This window comes from Chlamydotis macqueenii, chromosome 17 (assembly GCF_036417535.1).
Source record: "Chlamydotis macqueenii isolate bChlMac1 chromosome 17, bChlMac1.mat, whole genome shotgun sequence".
NCBI lineage: Eukaryota > Metazoa > Chordata > Aves > Otidiformes > Otididae > Chlamydotis > Chlamydotis macqueenii.
The window spans coordinates 7,071,006-7,086,371 of NC_141572.1; the positions used below are offsets into that span (position 1 = coordinate 7,071,006).

Consider the following 15,366-nt stretch of genomic DNA (forward strand, 5'->3'; position numbering starts at 1 on the left):
AAGTGGAAGATACACTAACCCTATTAAACTACCTGCAGTATTGAAAGTGGCAGTTGTGAGACAGCTCAACAGAGTCGGAGGTGGCTCAGTGCAGGAAACTGCTATCTATACAATGATGAGACAAATGGGCTTAATTTTCCTGAATCTGTACTTTCTGCCAAGAGTTCCCAGAGCCATAAAAACTTAGGTTCATCCTAAAATAAAATAAAATACTAAAAAACCACCCACAAATGATTATCACTGTTCAGAGCACAGTATGTAATAAAGCTTAGGTGCCTGCAAAAATAGATGAGAAATTAAGGTTCAAGAAATTACTATACAATTAATAACATCTCCCTCCAAAGACATCATAGCGTAAGTTCCTAGAGACAACATAAACTGTGAAAATAAAATAAGCATTTAAGAAGTTGCTTATTAATGTAGACTAGAAAGCAGGAACTGGGACAGAGTCAATGAAATTGTGAAAACTTGATGTTCAAATTTGATGTCAAGTGCCACTACCACACCAAAAAAGAAATAACCTCTGAATTTTATATTAGAATTCTAGCCATGATACATCATGCCAAATCCATTCCCGGTGCCAGCCAGCAAAAATTAAATTATAAAATTCCCTTTATTATGGGATATTCAATCTCATTCATTAAAAAAAAAAAAAAGTCTGTCCAAGTCTTGATGGGCTGAGAGTCTTAGGTATCCACATACTGCCACTGCAAGGTGCAGAACAGAAACAGTTTTATACTTCACGAGGAAGGATCTTCACTCAGTTTCTCTCTTTTATCTCAGAAGAGCTGGAGGATCCACATAAATGACACCAAAGCTAAGTGCTCTACTCCAAGATCTAATCCTGATACTATCTGCTGTACCTGTGATAACGTAGGATGCTTTTCTTTTCAACATTCAGAAATTGGAACAGAATGGAAGAGATGTCAAAGGTTATTTATCAAAGCCACAGTATCTGATTCAAAAATAGTGAGCGGTGCTGCCTAGGGAAGGTGATCCTCCAGGAGCATCAGTAAATGCCAGATTTTAATTGAAGGATTTTCCTTCAGAAAATCCGTTCCTGCTGATTTCCAGTCAAGTGAAAAAAAAGCACAAAATAACACCAGGTAATTGTTTGTAGGAAACAGTTACACAGGTGGGTCTGACAGCTGTCCACGCTAAATTTAACCCCTTTCTCTCTCACTCTTGTTATCCAAACAAAAGGAAATCTTTAACAACCCTTCAGCCCTGCATAGTAAGTGAGCTGTAAGCTGACACAGAAATTGAGCTATACAGGAATCCAAAATACCTTAAATCTCCAAAGTACTTGTCACCATAAGACAAACAGATCACAAGAAAACCAGTTACCAAACGTCCAGGTTTGTTACAGAATCTCACCCACCACATCCTGCACGTTAAGACGCTACCTTTTCATCCGCCCTGCTCTGCGCCATCAGATGTGCTACCCAGGGTGCAACTCCAGAAACCATAGCTCTACCAAGCAAAATGGCAAATATCTGCCCTCAAGCAACAGTTTAAGTAAAGCCTTTCATCCCCCCTTATTCCATCTGTTTGTGTAGCTGTGAGCTCCAGGAATCCAAAACGTCGACATCTCCCTTCTTTCTGCATGATCTCAGTGCCGAGGGAGTTCTCGCTTTCACAGCTGCAGTGCCTCCTCTTTCTGTCAGTGTGAAAGGGAAGAGAGGAGGGCAGAGAAGGAGGCTGTTCACCAGGGCCTTTCTATCCCAGGATGTCATTTTATTAACTTCTCCTCTTCTTTCACGTACCGTATAATCAGCTCCACCTCACAGCATTCAAGACAGACTCTGAGACAGTGAATATTTCCACTCAGGCTCTGCAAGTCCTCTCAGATGGTTCAAACCTGTGTCCTATAACCAATCCAAGAACCTTCCAGAAAAACATATCCCATTTTTGGGGGGTTGTATCTGTCCCCATCCCCCTTGCCACTCCCCCTTAAAAATGTGTTTTCAACAAAAGGCTATTATGTAGTGCTATGGAACCTATGGGCTTTACCGGTGATTGAACAAGAGAGGCCACATGCAGAAGGCAAGGCAGTTCAAGACCCCAGTATATTCCTTTTTTTTTTTCTCCTGAATTTTCTTCTAGCCATGGACTGTTTTTCACAGCAGTATTTGCAAATCTTTTCACCTGAAAGGGATTAGACTCAAACTTCAGGTCCAACGAACACATAAAAAGGACACTACTTTTCTGTAAAGCGAGTTTTGAAATCAACTTAAACTTTGTCTGGGTCCTAGCTGTTAGCTTACCCTGACTTAGCTCAGTTCAAATTCATTAAGCTAAATTGATGTAAACTCAGGCTAAATGCATTCCAGAACATCCATAAAAGAGCTTGTCCCTGTTTGAATAAAGAGATTTAAAAGCTGATGTCATTGAAAAGCTGTGATTTATCATGGTAAAAACGGATCTTGAGAATGCACATAGGGAAAGGCATTTTGTTCATGGAACAGTAATGGTGGAGTGGTTTTATTTTTCACTGGTAATGCAGGACTACACCATTCAGAGGTGTGTAATATGCAAAGGGTAAGAAGTAGAAGAAAAGAACATTTTATCACAGTTGAACAGTAAGCTTATTCCTAACTCAGCTTTCTTTAAACACTTGACTGAGTGCTGTTGGTTTCAGTGGAACCACGTGTATACTAAAGTCACTGGTAATTTGCTTGTCAGAACTGAAGAGTATGAGAAACAAACAAGATTGTAGCTGAAAAGCGAGGGGCTTTCACACCGGTAGGACATATCAGGCACCAGTAACAACCGAACTGGTGAAAATGAGTTCCATGTTTATATTCATTTATATTCAGTAGGCATGTACAAAACCCAAAATCTCAACTCAGTAGGGGTATTTTATGCCCTATGCTTGAGAGAAGAATATCAGAAACTGAAAGCTGAACATGACAGACAACTATACTCACCCAGGCTGATTAGAAGAGGGGCTTTAAAAATGTTTATTTAATACATTAAAACACTTGCTGTCAACACCTTCCATGCTCTGTGCTTGAATATCCTTGATGAGGGTTTGTGCAGCTGTGGTTCTCATACTGAATTAATTTTGTAAATTGTGGTGAGATGATAGAAGTTTTCCAGCTGTGTAATCATTAATTAACTTGGCTGCATTTGAGTGGCTCCAACCCATGCTCATCTGTGAAATACTCAACTCAGATAAAACATCACTTCTGCCTTCTGCTTGGTGTTTCTTACAGAATTAAAACTTTTTTTCATTGGAAATGGAAAGTACTGCAGGATGATTTGGTAGATTAACTTTTTGCCTTTCCCATACTGTTACAATTCTCAAACATAAGGGATGCTTTGGATTTTAAGAGTTTGGGAAGAGTGACTTTCTCTTTTTATGCATTTATTTCATGCTAGTAACAAAAGGGCTCTAGCTTGTGACTGTAATGTGAAGTCTAAAAATAAATTTTCAGGCTTTTCCAGAATATTCACCTCAACAGGATACTGAAAGACCTGTAGCAGAAGCTAGCCAGAAGATATTTAAGTGGTCACTACTCAATTTTAACTTCTTGAGCAGTAAATACTTTGTGTGTTGTTATTTGCACCTGAAAAGAGCTGCTCAGTGTCTAGTCTAGGGCCCACCATTCAAAAAGCACCATCTGCTGTACAGCATATTTCCATCTTACGAAAAGTAAAACAACCTGTTCCTTAATGGAAAAAATTGGTCAGAGCTGGATGCTGAGAGGTGAGCTACTTTATGCCCTCAAATCCACAAGACTTAGTCAGGAGAAATTGGGCACATCGTACTTCCTTTCAAATAAATTCGCAGTAATTTATGCCCTCATCTACTTTCTTCTTCTGGAAATCAAAGCACATTCTATGAAACAGGAGTCATGGAGGCAAACAAGTAGGTTAAGGACTTAAATTGCAAAATAAATTGCAGTCAGAACCATTTATTTCATTATTCTTCTCAATGCTAGCACGATGATAGGAGATTAGATGTTGCGAAGGGACTTTCTCGAAGGACTTAAATTTGTAACTTTCTGGTCAGAATTAGAATGGACTAAGAGACTGAACTCTCCCTGAGTGCTCTGACATCTGTAACTAGAGTCTTCTTGAAAAGCTCATTTACATCTGATTAAGCAACACTATTTTGTTACCTTACTCAAAGGCTGTTCCTTCTGCCTCTACTAGGAAAGCATCAGTCAAGTTCTCCATAACGATCCTGCCAAAGGTGGACATTTTGTCAGTAGGAATTACTGTCTCGCTTTGCTCTAATAAGGTATGGCTTTTCATCAGCTTGCAATTAAGCACAACAGGCAATATTTGTATTTTGTGACTCTTGTTATACATCCACGGTGATGTACGAGCCAGGACTCCAAATCAATATATATATGACTGAATTTCAAGTAATTGTTAAGTCTGTGATAAGGTCAAAGTTTATTTACACATGAGAACAGTCATTAACATAATATCAATTCAGACGGTACTTCGAAAAAACTAGAATTACATTTCAGAAGAAGCTCAAGTCCTAGATTTAAATAATATCCAAATTGTATTCAAAAAAAAAAAAAGAAGTAATATCACTATGAGCATGGAAAGAAGAAATGATATTTTAAAGTCTTCAGACACCAGTAAGAAAATAATAATATGCACAGGGACTGACAAAAAAAAGAAACCTTCTATTTCAGAAAAGATTTAACTTAAAAGATATTCTTAATTCCCTTTGAACTTGATCTTAAATATGTGCTTAACTTTTTGCCTGTTTGGGGAATCACAGCAGCTTGCTAAATAATTTCTGTATAGGAGCATAATGGATCAATGAACAGTTAATTTAAAGAAGTACTATTCCTAGAATAAGTCAAGTCATAACGAGAAGAGCTGCTCTGACACACAAACTGTCTAAATTCATTACTCTTTGGTGGATCTCTCTGTTAAGTAAAATATAATGATGCTTCTCTTTTCCTAACTGGCATCTTCAATGTATAGATTCACATGCTGAACAACCTTGGCAAGGGCACCCAAAAAGACTGGAGTAAAGCCAGATGTTTTCCTTTGCATCTCAGGAATACACTGCCAAACTCAACTTAAATGTTAAGTTCTTTAAGTTGAAGGTTTCTCATTAATTACAGGATTTCAACCATTTACCTGAGAGGACATTCCATGGCATGGATAAAGGATTGCTTTGTCATCCTCTTCGGCTCCCTGATCTAAGCAGTAGCCACTGGCTTTGCTGTTACGCACCTATAACCGGATCAGAAAGAAAAACAATTGTATTGGAAATTAATGTGTATGATGCAAGTCCAGTCTAGCTAAATATTAGCTGCACAACAGCTATTGAAACAAGTAGTATGTAAAACTGTTCTTCTCTGAGAAACACATGCTTATTCTCCAGATATGACAGGATGCCAATAGTGAATTTGCTCCAGGAAAAGACATTATTTGGACAACCTGCTGTCTTTACAGACCTTGGATCAGAGTTATATTTTCAGCAATTAATCAAGGATCAAAACCCCATAAAATTCACTCTAAGAAACCCAGGCCAAATTACCCTTGTGTAATATAAATTTTGACCCTGTATGTTGAGAATGTGACTTCACCAAACAGCATAGGAACTACTCAGGATTAGTATGGGATGTGGCACCTTTTGTTTGCTTCTACTGCTTATATAAAAACAACAAAAAAAAGGCATGTAAAAAAATTCCGTTTGACCTGAGACTGTAGTATATGGTTACATACAGAAGTGACATAAAGCACGTCATTGTGAGAGGATACAGCAATGATGAGAAGTGTTGGAAGGCTTTCAATATATTTAAAGTGTAGGTTCAAAGATCCAATGAAGTAAAAAATTCACCTGCCTCCCTAGAAAAGAATTTGCAAGTCTATAAAAATGGGCTAGAGCTCTTGTGAGATTTCAGCCCTTCCTTTCTCTTCAGGCCAGAAGCATTACACGCATATTTTCAACATGGAAAAATTTTACAGGTATTGTACACAAGAAGTTATTTAGACTGATATTTTGAAACAGTCAACAGGTCAGTTTTGGTTTAGACTGTGAAATATTCATCTGGTCACCTCAATAATATAAAAACAGCTGGTGCATGAGGTGCCGGAAAAAATCAGTAAACAATCCTTCGCATTATAGAGTACGAGCAGAACAGGGAGTCTGATTGGATAAGGGCGCTCACCAGCAGTTAAGTTTCAGGAGGTTTATTTTTGAGTTAGGTACTCTAGAGGCTAAAGAAGATGAAAACAGCTTTATGATACGACTTTAGAAAACGTGAATTGAGTCACTATGAAATATATTTTTACTACTGTTTCAATCTGCTTCACATCTACTCAATACATTTATTTTTCTTTAAACTCACTAAAATCCAGACACCCTTTCCTCCAGGAAAATAACAAGAAAATAAAGTATTTAATAACAAGTTTCACATAATTTAGGATGAAGCCTCTGTTTTTTTACATTATGGGCATGTAAGACTGAAAGGGAACTATGCCAGTTTACACTAGCTAAATAGCTTGTGTGGCTCTATTTTATTATACATTTTAAGGAATTAGGTACTTGCCTCACTAAACGTCCTGTTTGACTCAAGAACCTTCTATGCGATCACTCAACAGAAACAAACCTCTTTTTAGAGGCCAGCTTGCTAACCGCCTGGTATAATTGACACAACATTGGCAGTACTGCCAATGTTCTTCACAGTTAACAGCCTTCTCTGAGCTGACAGTTACTAATAGCTCCTGTTGAATTTACTAAATGTCTTTCCTCAGTTACTGCCAGGGGTAGTTATATTAGGATGCAAAGTGATATTATGCAATAAAACTTGCACTTTGTATCAATATCTGAAGTGCCTCACTTATTTTTTATATGAAGCTAATCAAATGGAACAGAAAGGATGAATGTCCATTCAGTTGCCTTGTGTGAAAATATATTGCCTTTGGATTTAATTGTAGTTCAAGGAGACAATTAAAACAGAATCTTAAAAACATTATGCAGCAGGAGAGCTCCTAGGACTTTGCCCCAGTTCACAGTCATAAATGACAGCAATTCTTATATTACAGGCGTGTGATATAGATTTAAAAAGTTACAGAAGGCATGCCTGACTTCTTTAAAGGTTGGGACCAAATATATGTGGAAGTTTTGGTTGGTTCACAGAAAAGAAAGAAATGATCCAGACAGCTGAGGTGAACCAAAGTGTCTACATGTTTCTAACATGTTTGGATCCAGCATTTTATCAGGGTTAAGTTACATATTTACTCAGCTATCTCCGAGTAAGTGTTCCAAGTTCTTACTCAATACTGGTACACAAGTGAAAACAAAAATACAGAATCTGAGCACAAAGCAGCAAAATTGTTTTTCCTCTAATGACTTTTTAATGATAACTTAAAGAAATGGTAGCCAAATGGTAGCCTCACCTCCTAATCTGAATAAGGATATGTTGCTTTTTATCCTAAAAAAGGAGGATTGCAAAAACTAATTAATAAAATGAATGCAGTCCTTCAAATAGTTTGGCAAAATCGCAAAAAAGGGTGGTCCTTTACCTCAAAATAATTCAGCAAACTCAGCTGTTCTCATTAACTGTAATTATTTTAGCTCTCTTGACTGCTGATGTTTTCTTGATGATGTCTGTGGCATCCCAATTGGGAAAATCATTACCTCAAATTTATGTTCTCAGAGCTACTCTATTTTAAAATGAAAGCCAAGGAGACTGCGTATCATTGTTAGTGAGAATCATTTCATCTGATGTACTCCCATGAGAGGGCCAGCGCTTCTCACAGCCACACTTCTTAGCGTTGATTAAAAGTAGGGGAGGGCATTTCTATTGCTACTACCATGCTGACTTGAGATTGCTCTGTGCATCCTGATACCCACCACTGAGATGAAAGGACTGCTCTAATGCAGCCATCAGGTATTTTCAAAGACATACAGTACCTCTCCATAAGTGACTGTATTGTTATAAACCCTCATTTCAGGATAGACGTTCTCCAAGTACCACTTAAAACTCCGGCACTGCAGTCGCTGTCGTAGAGCTATTCTTTCAGAAACATCTCCAAAGTCAACTCCAGGGTTCTACAAAGCAGAAGAAGAATAAAGAAATCTCACTGCATTGACTTTACGGTTGTTTTCTTTACTGAAACCAAATTTGAGTTCATTTTGTATACCACGCTGTGTTTCTCTCTCTTTCTCTTTTGTAAGTAGCAGCTCATCAAACAGCTGCCATTGAGAGCAGACAATAAATATTAATGAAAGCCACTGGAAGAACAATGATAACAAACATGCAAAAAACAAACATAAATCAAAATAATAAGAATACTTACAGCAATTCTAAATGTTTGCAATCAAACCTGAACTCCTTTACTGTCTGATTCGTTAGGAATTTAGGCGGTAATTCTGATCTAAGACATGGCAGCTTGATCATGGTTTACTCTAGCAACAGCCTTGGGTATTCACTAATGTAAATGAGATCAGAACAGATCTGTTAAAACTTCAAAGCAGAGCTGCTCAAAAAGTCATTAAGCTCCATTAAACATTTGCATAGCCCAGCATTCAGTTTTTACTGGAACTGCAGCTCATTTGCAGACTTCAGCCATAAAATGCAGTTAAACTCAAAGCCTTCTTTATAATTCTACTTCAAAATTTAATTCATGTTTGAATACAAATCCCATGAAAAACACAGGCTGGAAGAGTCAAATCAGTATGATCAAACCCATTAAAAAATGCCAGGTCTGTTGATTTAAATTATTATAAACCATCACAGTTCAACATTAAGACACTAAGAGTTACCTCATCTAAAAAAATCTTCTCCAACACTGTATGAATCAAATGGACTGAAACTGGAGAATTTTGCATGGATCTGTCTTCATTGCCTTGCACATTTCCTCCAAAAAGATTTTTTTTTTTTCCATCTTACAAATGATGTCTAACACAGGGTTAACAAACAGCCGCAAATCTCAGCTCAGGGTTTATTGGAATCCCCAACAGATGCCTGGTATTCAGGAGAGAATACAAGTGTAATACTGAACAGGTTTTTCTATTTGCCACGTAAAGAGTTTTCTGTGCTCACTGCTGCTTGCTGATGCTTGCTTTGCCATGAGCTCTCTGTGCAGCATCCATTCAAATAAATGTTAATTTACGTACTACTTCAGGCAACACGGAAGGAGAGCAATTCCTGGAGGCCCTCAGTACAATAAATCATTCAATATAAGATTCCTTTGTCACCAAAATTGTCGAGGAACAGATCATAAGCAGGAGCATAACAAATATCTGGTTAACTAAAATAAAGCTATGCTGACCCGCTGCTGAACAGTATAGGAATATGATCTTGGAGATATGTTCGAAGATCATCTGCTAATCAAGATACACGTTACGCACAAATCCTCAATAACCTGAAAGGGAGCGAGTTGTGAGAAGGATGGTGTGAGTTATGAAAGGGTTAATTTGGAAGGGTTTTGGTATGGGAGAAAAACATGTATTTTATTTGCCGCCTTTCCGCCCTGTTCTAAAATGAGGCAACACAGTGCCCTGTTTGCAGTGCCATTTCTAGAGAACACAAGAGCAGCAAATTGAGCAGCTATGAAAATGCTGTACTTGTGTATTAGCTGCAGTCACCACGTGTAGATTACAGTGTGTTGGTACAAGAATGAGGTGTCCACAGAATTTAGTATGTGGATGTATTCTTTTCAACCAGGCAGTAAGGTTTCTAGTTCTCCTGCAGAAGATTTTTGTTATGGCTTATAACCATACAGCACTACTTCGTCATCAAGATTGACTACTACAGAGGAGTAACTCTGTGAACACTAATGCAAGCTTCCTTTTCCTGAGAGCTAATGGGGTTATTTTTATGACACACATTTTATCAATCAATTTATTTTATGGAAAGAAAATTTTTATGTTCAGTACTTCTGCTGATTTTATGTCTCTTAATGTAGATATGCCTGTTTTTCTTTAAAGCACTGCTGGATAGCTCAGTGCAGAAAACTACATCAATAAGTAATCTCAGAGAGATTAAAGGAAATCATGTTTTGGTGCAAATGCTTATCTCAATATCTTGTCCTTTCTCAGAATTAATTTGCAGACAGCATCAAGCAAATAAATTTGCCAAGGCTACTTTTACATCTCCTATTTGAAACCGATCATTTTATCAAATGGTTGCAAACAGGGCCAAAATGCCTCTAAAAACTTAGATGGACACTGCTTTGTCTTCCTCCTACTATTGCAGAAATCTTGTGTGGAAAAGAAGTTACGCAGTATTGCCTTTTGTTAAGGCAAAATGATTCTCTGCAATTACCTCTCATGCCAAAAGAAGTCACCAAAACACACCTACACAGAGACCTTGCATAAAGCACCCGATACTGAACAGCAGTAAGTGAAATTCGGACCTCTGCGAACATCTGACATATTGAGACATCACATGGAGATGAATGAAACATTGCTCCTTTAGGTGTATGTATTTTCAAAACTACAACAGGAATGAACAAAAATGTGTTTTGATATATTACCTAGGCGCTGAAGTAGAAGTAGATATTTAGGACAGAATAACTCCAACTAAGTCTTTGACAAGACTCCAGGTCTTAACTGAATGTTCACAAAGACACCCCTGGGTTGGCATGTTTTCCTGTTCTTATAGGAATATTCCTGTTTCTATTTACTTCAATCAGCCCTGAGCAAACCCCTCATGTAAGGGTTAACTAAACCATCACTACCTACAGATCGGAGCATGCTTCCCCTCAGCTGCTCTCCCTGTGCCCCTTCACATGAATAATTTGGGTGCAAATACCACTAAAGAATACAGCAGCAGTCAGCTTCCACCTGACTGGGATATAACACATACCTCTTTTCTCCAAGAATTATGCTCAGTGGAGATGTAGCATGTGATATACTTACAAAATAAAGTGATAAATTGAACCTACAGTTTATCTAATATTTATATTACATGGATTTCTAGAGGCACCCACGTGCCATCTACAATTTGTATGCACAGTAAGAAACAGAATGTGTCCACATTGCAATTCTCAGCCTGTAGACAATAAAGCTAGTTAATGTTTGATTCTTTTATCGCATACTTTGTTTTTTATTCTGGTGAAGTCTACTGAGTCTCACAATGAATGATCATATTTATTTATAGACATTTCTGTAGTCCTCACCACTGTAGCATATGAACACCTCAAAGTTTAATGGCATCCCAAATTAACGACTTCTTCCGAAGAAGCACATAAACCTGAAACATCATGCTCTAGTTAAATTATAAATCTGTGTCACCGCTCCTGAGCGTACAACAAAACTTACACTGAGGAAGCAAGTTTATATAGCAGAACTCTCCATACTAAGCATGCACCAGCATGAAAGAACTCTTCCCCCTAAGCTTAGCCCGCTTTGTACAACTGTAGCAATGCTCTTCACCTCAAAGAGCTATCTAGGGACTCAAACTTGCTTTGCCTTGCCTTCATCGGTAAGAGCTAACTAGGAACGTTTCTGTCTCTGTTCAGGGGAGAGCGTGACCCGTACTTACTGCCATGGGGATGTTCCACGCCATGTAAACATGTGACTTGAAGTCATCCATCCAGACCTCAGCGGCCCGCAGGGCGTTGCGCTTTGCATAGTAATCAATGTCGTTGTTGTAGGGTTTCTTTGTGCGTTCGATATGTGCCACGCGAGAACAGGGCAACACCTCCATGCTTCCTCCGCACTGCCAGACCTGGGAGAGTTGAAGGAGAAACAATTACATGTATTTTTTTTTTTTTTTTTCTTTTTAAGGCAATACAACTGCTTCTTTGCAGATGCTGTGTGTAGAGTGTTCCCTAGGTGATGGGTGCTATCTAAAGATTCATAACGATCACCCGATTTACCTGCTCTGGGGGTGAACCCCCGCTCTCTGTACATTGAGTATAGATACGTACGAGGCGAATGCAGCTGACTGTGTTAGGCACATACACTTAGGTGCCATAAACATCCAAGTCCTTCCCCATTATATCACTGTTCTTGGAACGATTAGGCAGAAAACAAATTATAAAATGATATCATATGGACTAATTTAACCTGGTGCTTGGTACTGAAACTTCAACAAAAATCAGTTTTATCAGCTGGCTGTGCATGAGTGATGCAGGCTGAGCGAAGCTTATGCATTTCTGTTCCCTCGGGTTGGCACCTAGTACTATAGTCTAGCTGAGATAAATAAAAATATTAAGATATAAGCAATAACCCATGGCTTTCGAAGGTTGCCTTTTACTGAGCTCATTTCCAAACAAGACACACTCCAGAACAATACTGTTACAGTTCCCCACCTAACCCGCCTTCTCAGGGACAAAGATAAATTGCCTGGGAAATGGCAGATAAAATCTGTGCCTCCAGTTTGGCTTTTTTTTTTTCTTTTAATACTTTGTTAGGTAATATTTATTCACTGCTTTCCAAACAGTTCTGTACTAAATCACTGGCCACTGGAATTCACATTTGCTAAATGAAATACGCTGAAAAACATAGTGCTCATAAATTTTGACTGACATATGCTGAGAGTTTCCAGTGCAAAAGAGAAGTGCTGGAAAAAAAAAATTAAAAAAAAAGAATTAATTGATTTTCATGAGAAAATCAATGGGAAATGAGTAGTACACTTTAGTGTACTGCTATTTGCCCAACCCATCCTGGAAGCCAGCTATTTAATGCACAGCACATTTTTCTTTCTCTTGCTATGGCTAATGACCTTGTAATTTTTATTTATGTATTTTGATGCCAAGGGCAAATACATTATCTGAGTGACAGATTTATTTCCTTCAAATGCCAGTGCTCATGCAAACCTGAAAAGAAAAAGGTACTAAACTGCAACATTAAAGGAAACAGTTTAGCTCATCTGTAAATTCAACACAAACAGTTATTTATCAGTGATAAATTCTCCCCAGATGAAATCCACAGGGAACTCAGACACCTGGCTTTGAAGAAAACAGAACAAAACAAGGCAGCAGTAGCCTCAAGCCAGATAACGCTCACTCTGTCAGCCAGGATCCTGGTGTTCAGCAGTCAGCGTGAACTTGCACTATGGTGTGATCACCCCATCTAAATTGCTTTACATTTACATTCAGTCACTCCTTTCCCCTATCTCTCAGCCCCATTTTGCTCTTTGAAGAGAGAAAATCTGCTGAAGAGGGGAAAGGAAGGATGGAAGGAAGAATAGAAGGAAGGAAGGACTGAAGGAAGGAAGGAGCCAGGAAACATCCAAGGAAATTTTGCTTCCTATGAAGGTGCCAATTTACCCTAGATGACTTGTTTTTTTTTTTTTTCTAGAAGTATATAACTTTTAACACCAGTGGGGGATGTTTCCCAAGATAAGGATGGGGTTGCTAATCCTAGAGAAAGAGAAATGGATGTACATCATACGGGGCAAGGAGGCAGTTAGATAGCTGTGTATCACTAGGCGTACATCATCACGTCACCGTTTCTCCATATCCCAGATAAATGCCATGGCTGCTTGACTATGGGTCATTTCTTTTCAGGCCAGAGAAGGTCTCCTGTTCCACTTTGTAAGGATTGGTTGCTGTTCAATGGAGCACGGACATGACTCACTAACCCCACACCCTTTCAGTGCACTGCTAAACACAGAGTGAAGCTCTTGTCCGCTCCCTTTCCAGACCAATGATTACTTAAACTTAGACAAAATGGAAGAGTTTTAGTAGCATAACCAAATACGTGCACCCAAAACCAGACAAGGTCCGAGTAGTTAGGAGCAGCCATGTGAGATTTAGATGAAGACTCAAGACTTGTGTCTGAATCAAGAGGATGGGGAGGTTTAGCAGCACCTTCTCCCTGCTGGACACAGAATTGAAAGACATGTGATTCAGAAAACCATTGCCTGTCTGCCTCTAACTACAAGAAGTTTCTGAAATACAACAAAGGATGAAAGAATGAGGAAAGTTCTACCTTATGAAACAGATGAGAGAGAGGCGAGTCAGTGGCTGCGCCTGAAACTGCTTGATTCTCCTCCACTTTTCATCCTCAAAATGGTATTTAATGACCCACTTCAACAGCAGTAAACAGTGCATTTATTTCCACATGTAACTATGAAATTATATCAGAAAAAAATAATTAAATGCATCTATATAGCATTTATCAAGCAGAGTTCTTAAAGTGCCTTACTGTGGGAAGCAAATGATTTCTATCTGTGAGCAAAAAATGATGCCCAAGTCCCTCCAAATTAACACTTTTCAGGCAGAGGAAACAAACTTCAACATCTATGACTCGTCTTCTGGGATAACAACACATCTCCAACCCAAGTTATTCCTTCCGTACTGAGTCGCCAACATTAAATGTGTGTTCCAAGGTTCATTTACTGAGAACGTTGAAGTGCAAGGGTCTCTCTGAGCCGCTGCCTGCAAGGGTGCACGTCACTGAAAAACATACTCAGCCTTCTTTACCCCTCATTGACAGGCAAATCCACAGCGGAGGAGTAAACCGGCTTCTGCTTTGTGTGCTCCTCAACTCAGCACAGCTGTGACAGCCCAGGGACTTGGCTTTGCCTTGGCAAGCATCACACTGTGCAACGTTTTAAGACATGATCAAGCAATTCCAAGAGACACTCAATTTATTTGCTAATTGTAGTTAATTTCTAATTTCAGTATGGCTCTTTAGGCTGCTATAAACAACACTGATAGCAATATAAATGTTACGATAGCTGTATTACCTTAGCATTTTTACTGCTAATTATCTCAATCAACTTTTCTATAAACAGACATATTAAGTATTAAGAAGAACAAGTACCCACATCAGGGGTAAATTACAAACTGAATGATGTTCGTGGTTTGCAATGATTTACTGGCACTAATTATTAGCTATTTCTGTACTCCTGAGATACGGCTGTCCTACAGAAAATTATTTACCATTTATTATACAATTGTCAATTTGACATCATATTTAAAGAAAAACTGAGATGAGACAGCATCTTGTTTACCATGACCTAAATGGTGCATCACCAAATCTCCCTGAAGGCAGGTCAGGTACATGATTTATAAATGTTGATAAATGGCTATGTTTTAACTCTTGCCAAACAAAAATAATTTTTCTGAGGAAATACATTTTTCCACAACTACTTTTTGCTCAACGTTCAAAATACCATTTTTAATAGGATTTCTTAAAAAGATATTGGTTTCCTGAAACAGAACCAGAAAAGTTCTTAAAACAACTGTCTTTTTTTGGGGGGTGAAATTAGTAGGAAGTAAAGTTTCAAAAAGAAAAAGACAACACTTCTGACCAAAATCCAGGTAAACTGGGACTTTTGGTGAGAAAACAGTTCCTTATCTTTCAAAAAAAAAAAAAAAAAAAAAAAAAAAAAAATCCTGGTCACTGTAGAGCTGGCTGGACTGCTGGCTGCTGGGCTCTGCAGATGAGACCTATTTCGAATAGCATCGTATCCTGCT

At 38.4% G+C, this 15,366-nt stretch overlaps 1 protein-coding gene across 1 annotated transcript in view; it reads right to left on the reverse strand.

Annotated features, from left to right (window-relative positions):
• The window catches only part of GALNT9 (polypeptide N-acetylgalactosaminyltransferase 9), a 145,008-nt gene that overhangs the window by 7,479 nt on the left and 122,163 nt on the right, over window positions 1-15,366 (reverse strand). The window contains exons 7-9 of the mRNA XM_086761405.1: window positions 11,478-11,663; window positions 7,901-8,038; window positions 5,116-5,211 (exon numbers count right to left, since the gene is read on the reverse strand). Of these exons, the coding sequence (XP_086617531.1) occupies window positions 5,116-5,211; window positions 7,901-8,038; window positions 11,478-11,663 (420 nt within the window). The remainder of the gene's footprint in view (window positions 1-5,115; window positions 5,212-7,900; window positions 8,039-11,477; window positions 11,664-15,366) is intronic.